The sequence below is a fragment of the Mauremys reevesii genome, linkage group 6, assembly GCF_016161935.1.
Source record: "Mauremys reevesii isolate NIE-2019 linkage group 6, ASM1616193v1, whole genome shotgun sequence".
In the NCBI taxonomy this organism is placed as follows: Eukaryota; Metazoa; Chordata; order Testudines; family Geoemydidae; genus Mauremys; species Mauremys reevesii.
This window is the reverse complement of record NC_052628.1, coordinates 101,983,741-102,006,712: the sequence shown is the minus strand read 5'-3', so window position 1 is coordinate 102,006,712 and position 22,972 is coordinate 101,983,741. Positions and strand designations below refer to the sequence as shown.

General features: G+C 37.6%; 1 protein-coding gene across 8 annotated transcripts in view; it reads right to left on the bottom strand.

Moving 5' to 3' along the window:
• The window catches only part of ZDHHC21 (zinc finger DHHC-type palmitoyltransferase 21), a 57,784-nt gene that overhangs the window by 15,427 nt on the left and 19,385 nt on the right, over positions 1-22,972 (bottom strand). For all 8 annotated transcript variants that reach the window (XM_039545194.1, XM_039545195.1, XM_039545189.1 and 5 more), the window contains one exon: positions 11,553-11,669. In XM_039545194.1, the coding sequence (XP_039401128.1) occupies positions 11,553-11,669 (117 nt within the window). The remainder of the gene's footprint in view (positions 1-11,552; positions 11,670-22,972) is intronic.

Below are 22,972 nucleotides of genomic sequence, written 5' to 3'. Positions count from 1 at the left end.
ATGAAAAGGCTAATAAGGCTCAGTAGAAAACTACTGCGCTATCCAAGGTTAAGAGGCGCTGCTGTCGCTCCGACTCAAGCCAAAGGCGGTAGAGAAGGAACTGGGGGATGGGTTGGCTGCGCACGCTAGGTAACTGCTCCAAGTGATGCGAGATGGCTGCCGCAGGGTGTGCGGCCAGCCAGGGCACTGCTACTACAAATTTACAATTCTGCACACAGAAAAACATGATTGATCAGCATCTGACCAACTCAACAATCTGGTCCTCCGCACTCCAAAACCACCTATAGTCATTAGAATTAGTGTGCATGTGGTTATTCAGAAACAGAAGAGTTATCTGTTAGGATCACTAAATCAAGCAAAAGAATTCAAGATTCGATTAGTGTGAAATGCAAAGAAATCTCAAGGAAATAAATAGAAAAGCTACAGTTAGTTTACAATTTTAAGAGCTGAAGCAAGGGACACAGCTCAGGTGTTGCATTCAGTCTCTGGTGGTGAGGTGCTGAGTGTCTTCTTATTTTGGCAACAAGTCTGAAAGAGCAGCTTGCCTGCTATCTCCAGGAAAATAAGATGCTGCAATGACTAAGGCCGTTATGAGAGGGATGAAGAGATATCAGTGAGAGCTGAGTGAATCCTGCAGACCAATTTAAAGAAGCACTTGAAAAATGAACCCACCTGGGTGAATGCCTGCTAAGAGGAATACATCTTTCATAAAGATACTTTTTAAATTAATATAACTGACTACTTGAAGAAAAGCATTAAGAGAAAAGATAATGTGCACTGGGCAACAAATTGTGCAATAAGATGGAATCATCGTGAACTAACTTATGATGGAACAAATATACTGAAAGAATATTTTCCCTTTGCTTACACTATAGATTTGAGTCTTCCAATCAACAAACACCAATTTGTAATTCTCAGGACTAACTCTGAAGCATGGAGCAGAAATCTCTTGTTCAATTACTTTCATGTGGTTAGCAGAAGTGATGTCTTATCAACAGAGCTCTACTTAATACCTGAATTATAATGAACGCAGGCACACTGTCATATCTGCACAGTACATCGTTTCCAACTCTTCAGTGCATTGCAATGTAGAAGGAGAGACCAATTAAGAAGAGGAAAAAAACCTTAGTGGCCCTTCTGAACTTGCAGCCATAGCTGTTATCTCAGAATACAAGAGAGCATACTGCTGTACCTTAGTACTTGAACAAAACAACAGTCTTATTTCTTTCATCTGTCTACCGTTCTTTCACTGTGCATATGGAAATGACAGGTGAGCCATTGTGAAGTATCAAATACCAACATTTCATAAGGAATGCTAAATATTTTTAAAATAATGTTTCTATTTACTGTTTGCTCATACAACAAGGCTGGCCATATTGTATATAGGTTATCAGTCTGATTATGATTTTATTTTTGGCCAACATTTTTAAAAATAATTTTTAATCTAAAATTTTGATGTGATTAAATGTATGTGATTAGGGTTTTTTTGGTTTGTTTGTTTGTAAACCTAGCCTGGAAATTATTTGAATAATCTGGGTTCAGTTTAGTTGTACTATTCCCTCCTCCCCCATCTTTCTTTGATTAAAGATTTCTCTGTGTGAGAGATGAAAAAGAAAGTTGCATTATGCTACCTCTGGGGAAATAACCCAATTCTCCTCAGTGCCGTGATGAATTTGGCTAAGCAGATTTTTTGGCAGATTATGTATTACCTGCCCAATTTGTCAGATACCTAAAAAAGTGATGTGATGAAAAGAAAGCATCTGACAACAATCTGGGGAACTGGAGAGAGGATAGTATGAAAAGATCAAGAGCGATTGTCCAATTTATTTCCAAGTTTGTGGTGTTTTAGAGGCAGATATGTGCATAATTATATGACATTATGAAATTTACCATTTCCTTTAATCCTCATCATTACCACCACAAGGAAGATTCAGAGAGCAAGGTTTAGCAAAGCAAATCTGACTACTCTCCTTTCTCCCAAAGAAGCTGCTATCTAAATGATCTGATGTATAATTTGACAGAAAATTAAATATTCTAATAAAAATCCTGAGCTTTGTAAGAGGTCACACTTTGCCTTATTATTATGGTTGCTTATTTTAGTGGCTCAGTTTTATTTACTCTTCCATTCAGAAAAGCATTTAAGTATCTTAGATACAGAAATGATTTCTTACTGCAATTGCCTAACGGGATTATTTTAACTTCTGTGTTTATTTCCATGAAGAGGATAAGAAGTTTTCTACAATAGTCTAATCTGCAGAATTTGTTACAACTGCAAATTATACTTTAAAAAATAATGCATCAATTCCCTTTAGCAATATTGTATGTTACTTATTTAAATAAAAATATTTACTACTCATTTTGAAGTTTAGGTTGGGCTAAACAAAAATGACTCCTGGTGAGATAGGTGGGGCTCTGATTATTTTTCCATAAGTAAATTTGTGAAGATGCAGGGTGTAAAACAAATTTACTCCTTATGTTTTAGACCACGTCATAAAAGGGACTGGATGATTTCAATCATAATTTTTAAATAAAGTTGTGTTTTTTATATTACTTGGAAGACAAAATGCTTCAAAGATGGAGTAGGATGATAAATATTTGAAATAAATATAGACCACATTTGTAGAAAAATACAGGTAAGAGAATAATAATTTAGAAATGGAAAAGACCTCTTAGATGATCTAGTCTATTAACTTCCATTCAAGGACTGTGCATGATTGCTTTCTCCAGTTTAATTTCCAGAGCTTTATGCTGCTTTCTAAGGGTAGATTTACCTATATTTGGATGGGGGTAGAGAAGGCAGAAAAGTGCGGGAGAGGGAATAAGAGTAAGGGAGAGACAGATGGACAGAATGTTGCCTGAATACATTTTCTAATAATTTTCTATTTTTCCAGTATATACATACATTCATTCATTCATACACACCCACACACAACCATGACCATTTTCTATTTTATTCTATCAAGGTACAGGCGATTGCCTTAAAATACTGATTTCCAACCCTGGCCCCGATTGTTGCTTTGGTAAACTTAATTACAAGGATTTATAGTCCTTTGATTACATTTCTGGTGTGTTTGAAAAATAGGTAAAGCCCTCATTATTTGACTAATCAAAACAGTATTTAATAGATTATCTGATTAAACATATGATTGCAAATATTTATAATTATAAGATACTTAATTGTTGAGACAAAAAGAATGTTAGGTCAGAGTGATATCATTTGTCTGTTGATGACAGCATAAAAAAAGTGTGATGTACATTAAAAAGTAGTGGATCAAAATTGCAAAGTGGGGAAAAAATAGCAAAACTTCAATTAAGTATTTTGAGTGTATTTATTCCTTATTTACAGAATAGTTTTAATTATGTAAACATAATATTCTTTATATACTTCATCACTGAGAATTATTATCAGAGTCACTATACAACAAAAATGCAGAGATTTTATCTGCTGATGTAAATTTTTTTTTTGGTATATTTTTCAGTTTAAATGTTTCAATTACCATGGATTGTTAAATAAAATATTAGTCTCCTAAATAAAAACTAAGATCCCCCAAGGGGACAAGTAAAATCCCCAAAGGGACAACAATACTACACAAAATTCATTTGGATAAATTCAACTTTTTCTTCATTTCTCTAAGTAATGGGAATTAAAACAATCAAACAAAAACACAGAGAAAAAAAGGAACATAAAAACAAGTTTTCCTTTTATAAGAAAAACAAATCTGACTAAATGAACAATGTCCCTCTTAACTTGTCAAGGCAAGTGTTCATCAAAACAGGTCTAATACTGATATATAAGAATTTACGGGTTATTTTCAGAAGTTCACTGTTTACAGCTAACAACAAAAAGCAGGTGCTAAAAGACATTTGCCACTTGGTGATGAAAAGGAGATGTACTGTAACAACACATAATACAGTCGTTAACTTAAATGATCACATTAAAATGCTTATAAAGGACAAAAGGTTAGATGGATGGTCAAGGCATCACAATGAACAACAGACCAAGCTACTCAACACTGGGTGCTAAAATATTTTCTCTTCCAGCCCTTTCCAGAGTAAATAAAGATAAAACATCTCTACCTCATCCACACTGTATCGATGTTCAATGATACTGGCATACCACTGTACACTGTTTAAAGAATTAATTAACAGGAAACCCTGGCAGAATTAATCAAATTACAAAAAGTCACTGTCCCCTCAACTGATGATAATATGAGCATCAAAATTTAGCAGAGACCACACAATATTTATCAGAATTATGGTAATCTATCCAGTCTGTAGCTCAATGACTACAGAAATATTAATGAACTCATAAATAGCTAGCATGGAAAACAACATATCATCTGTGTAATACAGATATATTACGCAATACAGAAAGACATGAGATTGCTAGGCTGTGCTGAAAAACTGAACAAAAATCCTTTAATTCTATATTAATCATTTGTAAGAACATACGGAAAAATGAAAACACATCCCATTTAGTATTTTAAATAAAAACAATCAAAGGTAATCCTTTAAAATTAGGTTTCAGATTAGTCTCCGCAAAGGATGCAATTCAATTGAAACATCTGGTAGTGTTATGTTGTGAGACAGATCTTTTTTAACTTTGGAAATGAGATTAGTAGATCCGTTATGTGTAAGTGTCCAAGTAATTTCTAATTATTTTATCTGGGTCACAGATAATCCGCTTTTACTGGCCTCCCACTATGACATCAGAGGATCACTTCTGAAGCGATTATCCTGTTACCTTCCACCAACCATGGGAAGATGGGATTTTCCTTTTGTGCGTGTTTGTTTGTTTATATATCTCAAAATGAATGAAAGAGAGAAGTGGCCGATCACTTCAAGCAGATGGCTGCCAACAAAATAAAGATCACCACAAATCCTGATAAGAAGAAACCCCACACATCCAAAAAGTAACAGCTTTAACAAAAGTTAGCAGATTGAAGACTTTATAGTTCTAAAGCAATTTAAAAACGATGAAAAAAAGGTACATGATACATTAAAAATAATCATTAAACCATGATTTAAAATAGCATACTGTACTATTTGGTATTTGTATTTATTTTCTTATTTTATTTTTAGAAGTCTTATATAAAAGGTGCAAAGTCACAAGTAAAGATGGACGTGTAATGAGAAGTGCTGGTAGTGCAAAAACTGGAGTTCATATAAGTGCAATTTAAAAAATACACAGAATGCAATGCAGCTTTTTTAAAGTACTTCTTAATTTTGTACTTTGTACAGTACTGTATCTGCTTCCTCGCTTCGGGTTCAATAATAATGAGTTATATAGTCATGTACATGAAGTAAATAAAAAGCTCTGACATTCGTACTACATTTTCTCTTTCAATTATATTTATTTACTTCTTGTCGCTCCCCTTGTACCACCTTAAAACTAGGTCTTTTCTGGTATTCACACAGAAGTCTCATTGCTCTTACTTTCAGCTCCGCATTACAAGTGTCAGCTCTGAGCTAATTTTCTTTTTCTTTTGTTTGTATGGCTGGTGATAGGAAAAAGTTGAGACAGCTGGGGTTTAGCAACTCTTCATTTTACAATTGCACAGTTATCCAAGGAAATGCACACTACAGAAAATGCTCCCTTTGGGGTCTCCATTGCCCTCAGTGAGTATGTCTACACAGGGATAAAAAACCAGCAGCTGGCCTGGGTCAGCTGACTCGGGCTCGCAGGGCTGGAAAATTGCTGTGTAGATGTTTGGGCTCAGGCTGGAGTCTAAGTTCTGAGACCCTCTACCTTTGCAGCCCAAGCCCAAACATCTACACTGATTTTTTTTTGCCCAGCAACCCAAGCCCTGCAATCCTGAGTCAGTTGACTATGGCCATGCCGTGGGCTTTTATCCCCATGTAGAGGTACCCAGTGTTCCCTCCAGAATACTATGCCATTTTTAAGTGTCCAGCTCTCAAACTCCTCTCACCTTCTACCAGGGTGTAAAGTTAAGAAACTAAAAGAATGCACAGCATGATCTTTTAAGAAATCTGCTCATACTACAATAAATTAAACTGAAGAGACAGATATTATTAAAGTAGTTTCCAGACCTGAAGCATACAGGCATACCAGCTGTTTCTTTAAATATGGTCTAAAAGATTCTAGCAATATGAGCAGATGGACTCAGGGCTTGTCTACCAAGAAAAATTGTACCACTTTAACTATACCACTATAGTTAAAAGTAGTACAACTCCCTAGTGTGGGTGCATTTACAGTGTATAAAAGTGCTTATACCAATGTAGCTTATTCCTGCAAGGAAAGGGGAATAAATCTTTATACTGATATTTACATCCACACTAGGAGTTGTAATGATTTAACTATTTTGGTCAAAAATCCACCCCCTAACCAAAATAGTTCAATCAGTATAAAAACTGTTTGTAGGCCTAAGACTTGAGAGAGGAACAAAAATGAAAATGTACATTTTGAGACGGGGGCAGGGGGTGATTGGAAAGATAAGCTAAGAAGATATGCTTGTTGTTTGCTCTAAGAAACTATTAAATATCAAAGTTTTGAATGAAAAAAACTACTTTGGAAACCAGATAACTAAGAGTACAGCAAGAATGAAAAAGAAAAATTACAATGTTTTTCAGAGTGACAGACCTTAGGCAGACTAAACGGGATGGTTATTTTTGGGAGCCAGTAGAAATTATATAAGAAATATGTAACTTGAAGCTTTAAAATATGTTTTCTATACTTACATATAATCTAATAACACAGACTAAGTCGTGTTAGCACTTTCCAAGCATTATACAATGATTAGAGCCCTACCAAATTCACAGTCCATTTCACGGGCACAGAATTTTAAAAATAGTAAATTTCAGTTTCAGCTATTTAAATCTGAAATTTCATGGTGCTGTAATTGTAAAGGTCCTGACCCAAAAAGGAGCTCTGTGTGTCTGTGTGTGTGTGGTGGGGGGAGAGGGGTCACCAGGTTATTGTAGCAAGGGGTTGTGGTACTGCTACCCTTACTCCTGTGCTGCTGCTGGCGATGGTCCTGCCTTCAGACTGGGCAGCTGGAGAGTGGTGGCTGCTGGCCAGGAGCCCAGCTCTGAAGGCAGAGCCACCACCAGCAGCAGCGCAGAAGTAACGATGGCATGATATGGTATTGCCACCCTTACTTCTGCACTGCTGCCTGCAGAGCTGGGCCCTCAGTCAGCAGCCGCCACAGTCTGGCCACCAAGCTCTGAAGGCAGCAGTGAGAAGTAAGGGTGGCATGGTATGATACTGCCACCCTTACTTCTGCGCTTCTGCTGGCAGGTGCCACTTTCAGAGCTGGGTGCCCGGCCAACCGTCGCTGCTCTCTGGCCACCTAGCTCTGAAGGCAGCACAGAAGTAAGGGTAGCAATACCAAGCCCTCCCCACCACAATAACCTTTTGATCCCCATGCAACTCCCTTTTGGGTCAGAACCTGCAATTTGAGAAATGCTGGTCTCCCCCATGAAATCTGTATAGTATAGGGTAAAAGCACACAAAAGACCAGATTTCACGGTCCGTGAATTTCATGGCCATGAATTTGGTAGGGCCGTAACAATGATTATCTAATCAAGCCTTGACTCCCCTATGAGCTGGGTAAGCAGCTATTATGCCAAAGAAATGGAGACAGAGTTTAGAGAACTGGAGCCTGATTCTCAGAGGCTCCCGCAACTACCAAGAACTTCAGGGGGAACTGCAGGTGCTCACCCCTTTGAATATCAGAATCTGGCTTTCTCAAGTTGGGCATCAAAAACAGAGAAAGAAAATCAGTGAACACTTTTGAAATGTGTGCCTAAGTGACTTGTTCAAGACCTGAGATTACAACTCAGAAACTTACATACCACTGCATGTTATATTAAAAAAAAATAAAAAATAAACAAAATAATAAAAAAATAAATAAAAAGACATTACAGCACATTGGCAATCTAGACAAATTTAAAGAAATTTTGAAAGTACATAAAAAAACAAGAAAGAAAATCCCATGAAATAAGAAGTGGAAGCAATACATGGGAGCTATTAAAAATTTTATATGGGAGTAGTAGAAATACAGAATGATATGCCTCATACCTAAGCCAACCAAAAAGCCAGCAGGATCATGGAAATCTCCAGGAAGGGCAAGAAAGCTCAGACAAAATTCCTTTAACTGTAAACATCTCAGGTACTTCAATTATGCATTGAAGAAGGAGCATGGTCAAAGTTGTTCTCAGGCAATCCTGGACTAACACTGTTCTCTTATGACTAGAGCTGGTCATTTTTTAAATTTTTTGTAAAAATCCATCTAATTTTGCAAAACCAATTTTCTTAATTGTGAAATATTTACTGCTTTTTCAACAAGTTCTACTTAAGATAATATTTAGCTCAATCCACAATGAAGAGCAGTATAATGAGGTGCCACCTCATTCATCTGCCCATGGTATTCATTCAGAGTTTCTCTTCTCAGTGTATTGACAAAAATACGTTTTTAGTTGGTTTTACTCCTGTTAGCCTTGTAGAACTGGCATAGCTGAGAGAGCTATGAATTATATTCCATTTGTGCCTCATTAAACAAGACTGTTTATTAAGTTCCAATCAGTTACACTTATGCAAACCCATTAAAGAGAATGCAGTTGCACCAAATCATTGTGGGCATAATCTATAAAGACACTGAAGTTGTAGGGGGTTTAGTTTGAGGGCCTGATTCTTTATTTCTGGTGGTGATAAGCAAGAAGGTAAGAATCCTACTACACTATAGATCCCATGATAAATTTGCAGGGTTGGCAGTAAAAATTAATTTATAATCTGATCATATTCGATATAAAAATCAAGGAAAGCAACTGAGAACCCCCTGATGCTTTTTCAAAAATCTGTATATTGAATCTTATTTAGATGAAGTTAAAATTAATCATTTCAACATACATACATTATCCCTTCTCAACAACCAACATGGACTATTGGCTTTGGTTTCTATAAAGTTATATAATGAAGACTGAGGGTTTTTTTTTTAGCAGATTGTATTATGCAGAGGTGGTAGTTTGTTTGGATTATGGAGCAGGTCAGAATTATTTAAGTTTGTAACTCGGTTTTCTTTGTAAGCCTGATTTCAGCATCCCTTCTAAAAAAGGGAAAGAAGAGTGAAACTTTAGTTTGCTGAACTCATCTAGTCACTATTTGCACAGGGGATCCAGCACAGAGAATTGGAAAAAGAGCAGGAATGCTGCCTGTTCTGCTGCACCACTCTCCAAAGGCCTTTGCTCTAGCCAATCCCACTTACAACCACTCACGTGCATCTCTGTAAATCACAAGAGAGCTCTCCAGGGGCAGATGCTAATATAGAATAAATACCTTAAACTGTGACTTCCCGTACTTTCAGATGTTTGGGTTTCTTTTAAATGTAGCGTCAGCTCTGAATTTCCTGGCTTAATGATTGCCTCTTGCTAACTACAACGCTTATCAGGATTTTTACCCTTAATTGATTAAAATAGCTTTTGAAAAATAAGTTTGTGGTTTACTGATTCCATATCAAATTTGCTCAGTTTACAAGTATTTATTCTACAACATTGCCTAATAGCATGCTAGGCACTCCACAGTACGGATTAGAACACACCAACTCTTTGCTCAAAAGACCTTACGATCTGATTTCAGTCAGTGGAATAAAGGGGGCAAACTAAATAACAATGTGGACTTGGGTGCGAAAGAACAAGATCAGTAAAAAGATTACCTGGTTACTCAGTGAAGTCAAATGCAGTATGGTGAAATAGGGTTTTTTAATTTATATATATATTTGCTGACATACTGGTTTCCCAAAAGAAATAAGAGGGATTTGAAAGAGAAGTAAAAATATGTTTTTCTAAGGGTATGGCTACACTTGAGATTTGCAGCGCTGGTGGAGGCTTTCCAGCGCTGCAATTAGTAACTGTCCACCCATGCAGGGCACATCCAGCGCTGCAACTCCCTGGCTGCAGCGCTGGCCGTACACCTGGGTCTGCTTGGGGTGTAAGGATTGCAGCGCTGGTGATGCAGCGCTGCTTGTTAGGTGTGGCCACACACCAGCGCTGTTATTGGCCTCCAGGGTATTAGGAGATATCCCAGAATGCTTTTAACTAAATTACTCCCTTTGTTTTGTTATGCTGCCTCTCTTTGTTTTGTTGTGAACTCGGGGCTCTGGGAGCTGCTTATCTAAAAAACAAACACAGCTCCTGTTTGCCGTGATCAATCTGTAACTGACTGAACAATCAAATGAGATAAACCCACTACCTTGCTGTGAATGAGGCAGGCAGGGGGATGAGTGTTTGCTTGACGAGAGAAACAGCGGGGGCAGGGGTGAGAAAGGGAGTCCGTTGGAGCAGCTGCTTATCTGGTCTGCAGGCTGTTTGCAGTTAAGAGTAAGGGGTCGGGAAAAATTTCTGATTTTGCAAGGCAGGGAGCTGATACACAGTGTCGGCTCCAAAAATCCACTCTCTCTCTCTCCCCCAGTCCCTGTCACACTGCACCCCACCCACCTCTTTTGAAAAGCACGTTGCTGCCACTTGAACACTGGGATAGCTGCCCATAATGCATCACTCCCAACAGCACTGCAAATGCTGCAAATGTGGCCACACTGCAGCACTGGTAGCTGTGAGTGTGGCCACAGACCAGCGCTTTCCCTACACAGCTGTACGACCAGCGCTGTAACTCCCAGCACTGCAACTCTCAAGTGTAGCCATACCCTAAGTATCACCTCTGCAAACTTATTCTGGGATCTAAATGTCTGGCTACATTTTTTCCATCTTGCACATCATACCAGTATCAAATTCTGCAAGCCAAATGATGCACTCAAATACACAAGCACAAATTTACTAACACTTTCTCTTTATCTGAGTACTGGAACACTTCAAAAAGTTATAAATATTCAAGATTAAAAGATTCCCTCTTCAAACTACTCATTTCTAATATAAGGAGAACCATGTCATAGCAACCAAAGCTTGGTTTCTTCTTATAAGTAGATATTATGTGTTCATGCTCATTCTAGTTGGAAAGTTTCCTTCCAGAGATTTTTTACTGGTTTTCCAGATCTTTAAATATCAAGCTAATTTATCTTGAAATTGTTGCAATTCTGCAAACTTAAAAGCATATATTTTGAAGTTTTCTATTGTTATTAAACATTTAATAAAAGTCTTTTCTACCCAGCATGTATAATTAACTCATGGCCTCACTGCCTCAAAGTGTAACTGAGACCAAAAATACTGTAAAATTTAAAAAAAAGAGTAACATTTGCATACCTTTTACTGCATTATAAATCCAGAGTTACACTACATAGGAAAAAAATTAATGATATAAATCCTTATCAGGGCAAAAGCCATTCACTAACTGATGCAAATTAGGAAAATATTTCCTCTAGGGTTGGTTATTCCATAACTGTTCCGCTACGGGAACACGGGTTTCTTACACCTTCCCCTCCTACAGAGTACTGCCAGACAAAGATGGACTACTTATACAGCAGTTCCTCTGTTCATATATTTATTTATTTTATATATGGTCCACACTGCCTGACAGTACGCAAATATATAGTTTAGTTACAATACACTGATAAACTATCTGAAAAATCAAACGAAATACTTACAGTGAAAATACCCATTAGCTGAGTGTAAAAGAGTCCACTTATTCCACCTAACATTATTATGCCCATGAAGGTCGATATCCTTAGCAAGGCAAGTTCATGTCTAAATACAAAGAGATCCTATGAACAAAGGGAAAAAGAAAAGGCTGTTTAGTTTTCAAAAATTTCATGAAGAAAATGATCTCTGAACAAAGCAATAACATTAGATAAGAACTGATTCATGACATTTATGGCTAAAGCAATGCATTTATATGAGCTAGGTGGTATTTTTTCAATGCATAATTGCTAAAAACTCAAAACCTATAAAATACGTTTTCTATTTATACATTCAGACACACAAAAAGGTATGATAGATTGCCAAAGAACTCAATCCACTATTTAAGGTTTGGTAGTATAGTAAACCCTGCCAGTTTATTCCTGGCTTTTCCTCAGCAAAACATGCCACATACTATTCTGTACATACTTGGCTTTACAAGGAAACATTTCACAAGGAAACAAAGAAACTTTCTCTGCTATCAGACTTTCATATTGTGGCTCTAGCCATAGTCTATTACATTATTTTAATGACACTTCTTTAAAAAAATAACACTTAGAACTTGACTCAAAGATGGCACTGTAATAAAATAAAAACATATAGTTAGGGCTGTCAAGTGATTAAAAAATTAATCATGATTAATTGCACTGTTAAACAATAACAGAATACCATTTATTTCAGGGTGGATAAAAATCAATTATTTTTTTTTTAATTTTTTAAAATTCTGATTTTAATTTAAATCGGATTTTGTTGACAAAATGCTTTTTGAGGAAAAAACCTATCTAAAAATAGTTTTAATCAATATATATTATAGCTCAAAAATATCTCATCAGGGAGTAGGGATTATAAATTCTAATTCTATAGTATAAGACAATATATTCATGTAATGTTTAAGAAAAAATTTGTAAATGAGTTTCAATAGTTCACAGATTAGGGACCCAATTTTATGGGGTTCCAGGGGTTTCTGTAGATTATTTAAATTAATCTATCTACCCAATGGGACTTAGTGGTCAGTCTAGAAGATACCATCAGAGATGCTTAGTTTTGCAGTTCTCAAACTGTGGATTTGTGTCTCCAGAGACAACATGTTTGTTAACAGCAAAAGTGTTTTTAAATATATTTTAAATAAAATATAGAAGTGAAAAATAACAGATCTCGACCCTATTGTCCCTCTGCAAATTTGTGTACACAGAGTCAATCCCTTACCTCTCTCTCTAAAAGTGAAAAGTTTCAAAAAGTTCAATGAATAGAAGATTGTTGGTGATGGAATAGATCTGGACAAGGAGAAGAAGTCTGGAGATAAATGTGAGAAGGGAGAGACAGTAGAAACAAAAGTGAAACTGTTTGAGCATCATATTCTAGAAGTCTTGAGATCTTTCTGAGTGGGGACTTCATTGATTTGAGATCTATCATACCGTTCTCTCACTAGAAGGGAAAACCTATAATGGCAACAGGCTGTAAAAGAGATCCAGTTGAGGAATATTTTAATGAAGTTCCTCTACCTGTGGGTAAGACAGGCAGGCAAAATGCAAACAGAGTAACAAAGAAACGCAAGGCCTGGTTGCCCGAATGAAACAACATCGTGAGAAGTGTTCCTTCTCAGGAGGAAGCTGCATTGAAGATGATGAAAGTAACAGGTCTGAACATGCAGGACCTTCAGGTTGTTAAACTTTTTTATTTCATACTTCTTTCTTAAGGACTGCCTGTCTTCCTTCTGGACTATTCTTGAATTCTCATGTTTGAGCAAAAAAAAAAAAAAAAGAGTCATTACTCTATGGTACTATCATTTTAGATGCAGTTGTGATAAAAAATAAATAGCTGAAATAGGCAGACCTTCCTTTTACAACTTCACCTTTAAAATACTACTGAGTGTCCGTGAATGCAATGAGTAATACTAAATGAGCAGTATGGTAATAATAATTAAATAACTGCACTGACTTATTTTGCTTAGGAGAATCCATCCTTAACATACAGGATTCTGAAGACTATCCACCTTCAAGATCACCATCATTTTCTATAGTTTCAGAGTTATCTGCCAATGATAGCGTTTCAGTCACATCATGTATGTCACATAGCTACATTATATTGCCTGTAGCAAAAAGAAAAAAAAAATCTCCATCATCCAGAAACAACCATAGATAAATTTGTGATAAAAACCAACAGATTACAAAAAGAGGTAATTGATGAAAAAATTGCCCGGCTTGTTTATGCAACAAACTCTCCGTTCCGTCTGACTGAGAACCCACACTTCATTAACATGGTTTAGTCATTAAGACCAGGAAACAGTCCACCCAACAGAGCAACTGTTGCAGGCAAATTGCTGGATAAAACTTATGAAAAAGAAACTGAGCAGTGTGCAAAAGGTCTAGAGGGTGAAATTGTTAACCTGAGTCTTGATGGATGGAGCAATGTCCTGTTGTATGTGCTTGTGTGACAACAGACGAAGGGAATGTCTTCCTTACAGAAACAATTGATACATCAGAAAGTGCACACACAGCAGAATACTTACAAGAAGTAGCAGTAAAAGCTATAACAAACTGTGAAAAAAAATTCAAATGTCTAGTACGCAGCTTGGTCACAGACAATGCTGCAAATGTATCCAAGATGAGAAGAAATTATTTAGAAGAGAGTCCCAAGCTAATAACATATGGTTGCAGTGCTCATTTGATGCACCTCCTTGCCAAACTTTTCAGTGTTCCAGAAATAAAGGTTAACGCTGTTGAAATTGAAAAATACTTCCGTAACAACCAATTTGTGCGCACGCATCTGATGAAGTGAGTATTCACCCATGAAAACTTATGCTCCAATACGTCTATTAGCCTATAAGGTGCCTTGGGACTCTTTGTCGCTTTAAACTATGTGCCTGGAACCAAAGTTTATTGAAGTGTTAAACCAGCTTTTGACAGCAGTAGCTGCAGGTACAGAGAGAACATTTTCTTTCAGTTTATTCAACTAGTTTATTCAACTAGGTCAGTTCAATGACTAAGGCCTGGTCTACATTAAAAAGTTAGGTTGACCCAGCTGCATAGCTCAAGAGTGTGAAAAATCCACCCACCAACCCCCAAGTGGTATAGTTAAACCTACTAACCCCAGTGTAGACAGTGCTATGTCAATGGAAGACTTCTTCCATTAACCTAGCTTCTCCATCACAGGGATGTGGATTACTTATGCTGATGGCAGAACTCCTCTGTATCAGCATAGGCAGTGTCTACACAGATGCGCTACAGCAGTGAAGCTGTGCCTCTATAACATTCCAAGTGTAGACAAGCACTAATTCATTCAAAGCTGAGAAACTGTCTGGGAGTTCAAAAAGCAGAAAGGCTTGTTTTCCTCTTCCAATCTATGAGTAAAATCAAAAGTATGAGTTCTATTAATTCTATAATCTTGAAGGACATGGTGACCAGAAACAATGATGAACTCACTTTTTGCCTTGTGTATCTAGACCATTGAAGGTAGTTTTGTTTAACTAACTATTTTAAAATGCTGTTTTTGTACATTTTTCATTGAATTCCAATTTCCATCCAAAGCACCTTGACACAAATCAATAGTAAAAAATTAATCTAGTAAATTAGAAATGTCATTCACTATTTTCTAACATAATAAAAAAGTAAATATTAGCAATCTGAATAAAAGTACACCTCTACCTCGATATAATGCGCCCCGATATAACACGAATTCGGATATAATGTGGTAAAGCAGTGCTCCGGAGGGGGGGCGGGGGGGGGGGCTGTGCACTCCAGTGGATCAAAGCAAGTTCGATATAACCTATAACGTGGTAAGATTTTTTGGCTCCTGAGGACAGCGTTATATCAAGGTAGAGGGGTATAAGCTATACAATCGCTTAAATAAATCCATATAGATACAGTGTATTCTCCTGTTTAGAAAAAAATAGTACCAAATTTAGTATAAAGTTCATCTTTAATAGCAAACTACATGTTTTAATGGTTATACCACCATTGAGAATCAGTCTTCTTTAGGAAAATAACTAAAAAGTACAAATACAAAAACTTAATTATTTAAATCAAGGTTTCCTGACTGCTAATTTAAATCATGATTAAAATTGGTGATTTAAATCAAGTTAAACATAATGTCAAGTTTATTTCCTAATGCTGACACTTAAGACAGACATATTCTTCTAGGGTTTATAACTCAAGAATTCCAGTACTGTTTGTGAGAGTAAGACCTAGAAAGAACTTTTTATTATTTGTGTTGCATTAGTACCCAACAGTGGTGACAAGAGCACAAACTAAATGGTGGGACTGAGGCTGAAAGTTACATGCCCCCGAAAAATATTTCTGATCCCACATACACAAAATCACTTCTCATCCCAAATAAGATTAATCAACTAAATAAACTGGGAATTCCCTCCCCCAAGATCACCTCTCTGCTGTAACTCCAACCATTCCTCCATTACTACTGAAAATAAACAGGCAACCTCTTTCACTCTGTTCCTTATCCTCCCATCTCTTTGGTTTAGTGACAAGCCCACCACTTCACATACTGCTTATCGCAAAAACCCTATATGTCCCCCACTCTCCCTTTTACACTCCACCGCCCACCCCTAACCCCCTTGCCAGGTGAGAGGCTTCTTACTCCCTCTTTTTTTGTTATTTGCAGGCCTCTACCCACTGCCTCCAAATCACAGGCTGGCCAGTTCCTCACTCTCTGTGCCACGGGGTATGTCTACACAGCAAAGAAAAACCCGCAGCTGGCTCATGCCAGGCAGCTCAGGCTTTTGGGGCTTGGGCTATAGGGCTGTTTCATTGCTATGTAGACTTCCAGGCTCGGGTTGGAACCCAAGCTCTAGGACTCTCCCACCCCTCCAGGGTCCCTGTGTAGACGTTTCCTTAGGCCTTGTGATCAGTAGGAAAAACGCATGTTCTTGTTATGTGGTTAGCTAACGTGATTAAAATCTTAGTGAAGACAAGGCAGTCTGCAGTTTACATATGTTAGCGCCTTGAATGGCTGAAGTGTTAAAACTACAAAATGCCTGGTTCTTAACTCATGTTAATTACCCTGTGTTAGCTAAAATATGGTAAGAACAAACTTTTTTCCTCAATTGAAGACAAGACCTATGATACGCCACTGAAAAGGCTAGAATCTTCCCAGTTTTCCTCCCCTTGCTACTCTTTCTATTGAAGAGACAGAAGGATGGTATCTGCCACAAAGTAGAGGAGATTAGCACCACTAGCTTCTTTTTACTAGTCATCACTGTTCTTAAGAGATCCAACCAAGATCCATCGTTCTAGGTACTGTACAACTGATAGAAACTGATTTAGGGCCTTGAATTTGCAAAGGGACCCACCTGGGCAGACCCATATTCCTGCAAAGAACCCCACTTGTATCTGCCAACATGGAACCCTTTGCAAATCTAGCTTTAACAGTAAAAATAACAGTTTATTTTCTCTGCCCTACCGGAAACAGAAAATTAATAACAAAGGGAAAGAAGAAAGTTACACTTTAAAATTCAGTTTAAATAACCTAAAGTAGTAATAATGTAGTTAGGATTTTAGATACACAGGTTCCTCCAATTTATTTTATTATTCCTTTGCAGTAAGCATGAATTAGCAATTTTTCCAAACAAAACTAGCCAAGATTACAAAGTCGCCAGTTAAAAGCTACTCAAACATTAAATCAATCAATACCGGTTACAATAAAATCCATTTTGGACAGATCTTCACCTCATTCAAGCAGTGGTCAGGACTCTCCCTTCCTCTATGCAACACGAGTGCCATGCAACAACAATTTGGCCCCAAAGGCTCACTTATCCCATCACATTCCATAACATGCTCAAGGACAATGCTTCACAAATAGATCATGGAGTTGCATAACTTGTAAGTCATGATCACATCATTAACACAGTGGCTCCTCAAAAGCCTGTTACTGCCCATCACCCACAGAGACTCCTATGGTTGTTGGATTCCTTGTGCAAAAATATGGACAAACTTGGGAAGCAGTGGCAAGAAACTTGGGCTGAAAGACTGACAGATCAAATTTCTGCAAGCTTATGCTGAAGTGTATTACATGCCCAGAGATCTTCCTTCTCCATCTTAATAACAGTTGCCAAAGACATTCTGAAAAGAACCATTAAGGGTAGTGAACAGCTTCAAACAAGGATCCACAGCAGAATCCAGCCTCATTCACTGCAAAACAGTTTTCATCCTTCTTTTCCAAGATCATCCACATCTGGAAAGGCTCCTTGAGCCTGGGGAAGGAGACTAGCCAGACACGACAATTTCAAGGATATGGCCAGTTCCTGTAGTGATCCTGGGCTGAATTGGGGAAAGGAAGTCCCAGATATACTGAGAGAGACCTGCAAATTAGACCCTTGTCTTGCTCCTCTTAGATGGGGAGTCATGAGCAACAGAACCCTTTTTGACCGAGACTGCCAGGAACAACAACAACAAATCAAACATACTCTAGTCTTTCAATCTCTAAAAAGAAATGTTCCCGGATCTTGCCAACCACCACCTAGTATCAAACAGCTCTTCCCAGAGTAAAAGTTTGTGTCAAAACTAGCTACAGCAGTGTTTCCCAAACTGTGTTCCGCGAAACACTGGTGTTCCGCACAATGTGTATAGGTGTCCCGTGAAAGAATCATAAATAGAAAAAAGGGTCTTTAATTTTTTTTAAATTTTAAATGTGGCATATTTGAAGTGTAGTTTACAACTCTTTTTTATTTACTGTAATTTAACATAAAACTCTATCTGGTTATTGATAGATCTCATATTGAATATCATGGCGTAAAGAGAACGTGGCACGCAAGCATGTTGACATCTATCCTTTCGGGCATGTTTCAGATAGTGACGTCGTACCCCTTCCGCTCGAGGCTGCGCGAATTGCAGTGGTATGCACAAACCATTCTCTTTACGCCATGTTGAATATACCATATTCACTCAATATGTTCAAACGTGTGGGTCTTTATCGTGTGTGTGATAAGCACAACTAAACTAGCTTCACTCAAAACAATATAAATATTTGTGACAAACGAAATTTGATAAAAATCAGTATTTCTAAATATTGTTACTAAACCTAATCACCATGTATTTGTGGCTAAAAGAAGGAACTTTGAAATGAAAAGCAAGTTCTTCCGGTACTCCAACTGTGGCCGAAATAAACGAGCAAAATATTGTGACACTTCAAAGTGAGGATGAATAATAGCAGTCTTTTGTTGCCGAAAAATCTGTTAGTACTAGTGAGTTATCCAAGGTGAAAGAATTTCCACCGAAGTATATCAAAAAACAAGAAGAAGCAGGTGTTAAAAGACAAACAAAAGTATGATGAAAGTTATTTGTCTTTCAGTTTTACGTGTGTTGGAAATAAAGATGCTCCTGATGCGCAGTGCGTCTTATGCAACAAAATACTAGCAAACAGTTCGTTGGCTCCTGCTAAACTTCGTAGGCATTTGGAAACCAAGCATGCTGAATACAAAGACAAAGATATAATTTTTTTCAAGAGGAAGCGTGACTCACTTGGAAATTGTAAACTTTCGATTATTAAAATTGCTAAAACAGACAACAAAAGTGCAACAGACGCATCTTATCGAGTAAGTTATCGTATAGTGCTTGCCGGAGAAGCTCACACTATTGGAGAAATGCTCATCAAGCCTTGTGCGAAAGATATTGTAACATGCATGTTGAGTGAGCAGTCTGGTAAAAAAATTGATGCTGTACAGTTGTCAAATAACATTGTTGCATGCCGTATTAAAGATCTTGCCGATTACATGGAAAAAGAGCTAGTTTGCCGACTGAAAATTTGCCATGAGTATTCACTGCAGCTAGATGAGTCCACTGACATTTCAGGACTTGCTGTGCTACTAGTATTTGTCCGATATAGATTTAATAATATTAATGAAGAGGACCTGCTCTTATGTGAATCTCTACAAAGCAACACAACTGGAGAAGAAATATTCAACTGCATCAACAATTTTATCAGAAAGCATTAAATTAGTTGGGGAAAACGTATTGATGTATGTAATGATGGTGCTCGGACAATGATCAGGAAGATGAAGGGAGCTGTAACACGAATCATAAATGTGGCACCAGAAAGCACGAAGAGCCATTGTGTTCTACACAGACAAGCACTTGCAGTTATACCATCATATCTGAAAATTGTGCTCGATGAAGAAGTACAAATTATCAATGTTGTCAAATCTCGACCACTTCAATCCAGGTTATTTAGAATTTTATGTGAGGAAATGGGTAGTCAGCACAAAGCGCTTCTTTTACATATGGAAGTGAGGTGGCTCTCCAGAGGAAAAGTGCTTGTGAGGCTTTTTGAGCTTCGGAGTGAACTACTGGTATTCTTCACTTCAGATAATTCAGGACGATAATTTAATGACTGTCTGACAAATTCCTCATGGCTAATGAGACTTGCGTATCTTGCACATAATTTTGCAAAATTAAATGAAATTAATCTGTCGCTGCAAGCAAAGAATGTGATCATTTTTACTACAATGGATAAAATTTTGTCGTTAAAAAAGAAACGGGAATTCTGGGCATCTTCTGTAGAACAGAATAACTTTGACTGCTTCCCTACAGTACATCAATTTATGACTGAAATAAATTCTACAGTCCATGAGGAAGTTTCCAGCACCTTTTTACAGCACTTATGTGACTTGCAGGCCTCTTTATTAAAATATTTTCCTACAACTACTGATGATAATGCTTGGGTTCAAAATCCATTTGTAATTACAGCCAAACCAGTTGGCTTTACTGCACATGATTATGAAAGCCTAAGTGACTTAATTTCTGACTCTGATTTGAAATAAAAGTTTAAGGATTTGGAATAATTTTTGGAGCAGCCTAATAGTAGAGTACCCTAATGTGGCTAAACGTGCAGGTGGAGTGCTCCTTCCTTTTGCTACAACTTATTCGTGTGAGACGGGATTTTTGTATTATACTGCAACAAAAACCAAATATAGGAATAGACTTGATGCTGTGCCTGACATGAGGATTCAACTTTCCAGCATTATTCCTAATATTAAGCGATAGAAAAACGCAGAAACACCAATCCCAATACAAATTTGTATGATTATAAAAACAGATTTTCCTAGTAAAAATCTAATTTGTTTGGTGTTTGTGTTTTATATAAAAACAGGTTTTTTTCAGTAGAACACTGTTTTTAATTTTGACTCTTGCACTTGATTTTTGTACTACTTTATATGTGCTTTCCAGTTAGAAATTTAGTTCGAGTTATTTTAAATTTGTATTTTTGCTTTGTTTTATAAAATAAAATATATTTGAGCATAAATAACACAATTTTTTATTTGAACACCAAACGACTACAATATTATAAGTGTTCCGTAATAGGCTAAAAAGTGATCCGTGGCCAAAAAAGTTTGGGAAACGCTGGTCTACAGGCAATAACTAGATCCTTCTCATTCAGATTTCAAACTCGGATTAGGAACAGAAACAAAACCAGAAACTATGCTTCTGCTTTACCCGTGGAAATCACTCATACTCTTGGACCTCTATGTGGCACTAAGTACAATCTACCATAGAACACTTTTATCCCACCTTAAAGTGGCAGCAGGGGTCCAGGAAAACGCACACACAGAATCCTTCCTCAAGGGCTGTACTCAGAGTTAATGATTGGCAACTGTGCTTCTGCTATCAAACCCTTGCCTTGAAGAAGCACAGAGTTATAATCTCTCATTTAATCGAATCGATATTTACATGCAGGTGTTTGGAGATTGTAAGATTACAACTGGCAACAATATACACTGAACACCTGTCATTCACAACCTACCATATCTTCATTGTCTCCCAATTATCCCAGCATCTGGGAAAGATCGGCACATGGATGAGGAAAAACTGGATGAAGTTAAACAGTAGCAAGACGGAGATTATGCTGGCAGACACACACACACACACACACAGAAGGCTGGCTACCACAATGTCGTCTACACTAGTCAAATACTGACATCTGTATATTGTGAAAACATTCTGCAGTTTCGCGGTGCTGTTTTGATTCTATGGTTTAGAATTGGAGTCTCACCTAGCTGCATCTGCAGCAAATGAATTCTAACATCTTTGATTGGCTAGGAGACAGTGTCCCATCCTTGTAGATGCTGACTTGGCTTCAATCATACACACATTCATTATCTCCCAACCAGATTATTGCAGTGCAATTGATTCCAACTTCAAAATATCAACTCTGAAAATAACTCAAGAGGTGCAGAATGCTGGAACATGCCTCCACAACAACACTGGTTATATCAAGGCTGTTTACTTCATTAGCTTCCTACAGATCACCACACTAAGATTACAAACAGGATGGCCTCTTAATGTCCAGACAAGCTTACAGGGTCAGGGCAGTTTCGGCACTGGAATTAAATGGCAAGCAGCCAAAGGTCACCCATGAAAGGTCAGCATGGGTGAGAAGCAGGCCTCTTTTTATTCTGCCTTTCGCACAACCCTACCCTCTATTTCTATGAGAATTATTGTTTCCATGAGGTATCTATTTCTCATTACTCCATCTGTATTGTTAACTGTGATAAGGCAGGATGCTACAGTCACAGCTCCTGGGGATGCAGTACCTCGCAACCTGAAAGCAATTGTATGAGAACCTGCTATTGGCAAATCCTTGCAGTTGCACAGTACACTTGTAAGTTGGCCCTTTCAGCATGGATCAGATTTCCCTTTATAAAGATAAAAATGAATGGGGATTGGATCAGGTAGATAGTGTTCTTAACCCTACAGAGATCAAGGGATGCTTTTTTTGTGCAAATTCTGCATCAGCCTTGGATTTGTAATAAGGCCTGTGCACTGACACAAGGCCTGGTGGTTGCTACATGCAGTGGGATGACTGCATAGCCATAGATTGGGTCTTAGAAAAATGCAGGTTTGATAGATGTAGGCAAGGCTCTGATGCTCATGGCTTTGAGCAATGGAGGGAAAGCTGGTGACAGTTCAAAGCAGCTGTTGCCAAGAGAACCTGCCTGTAGCAGATATCTTTTCAAAGCTAAAGGTTCAATAAAGTTGCAGCCACTTAGCCAAAAGATTTTTAATTCTCGTCTTGTCTGCACACTTATTTGGCCACTGCCCTTCACAAGTTTAGGTCCTTATCTTTAAGGCTTTACATGCTCTGGGTTGAGGATTCTTAAAAAGACAACTTTGTCCTTTGGGGATCATGACTACCCTCAACTACTCCACTCGTACTTTCAGTATCACGTGTGGGAGACAGAGTTTTCAGAAGAGCTGGCCCCAGGCTCTGAGATTTACTCACACAGGTACTTAGAATGAGAACAAGCCTGACAAATTTACAATCAAATTGGAATCTCACTTCTTTGAGCTCACTTTCCTGTTAACACATAATATATATAAAAATTAATATGCCAACAAAAGAAAGTAAAACACATACACATGACTTTTCTCTCTGGGGGAGG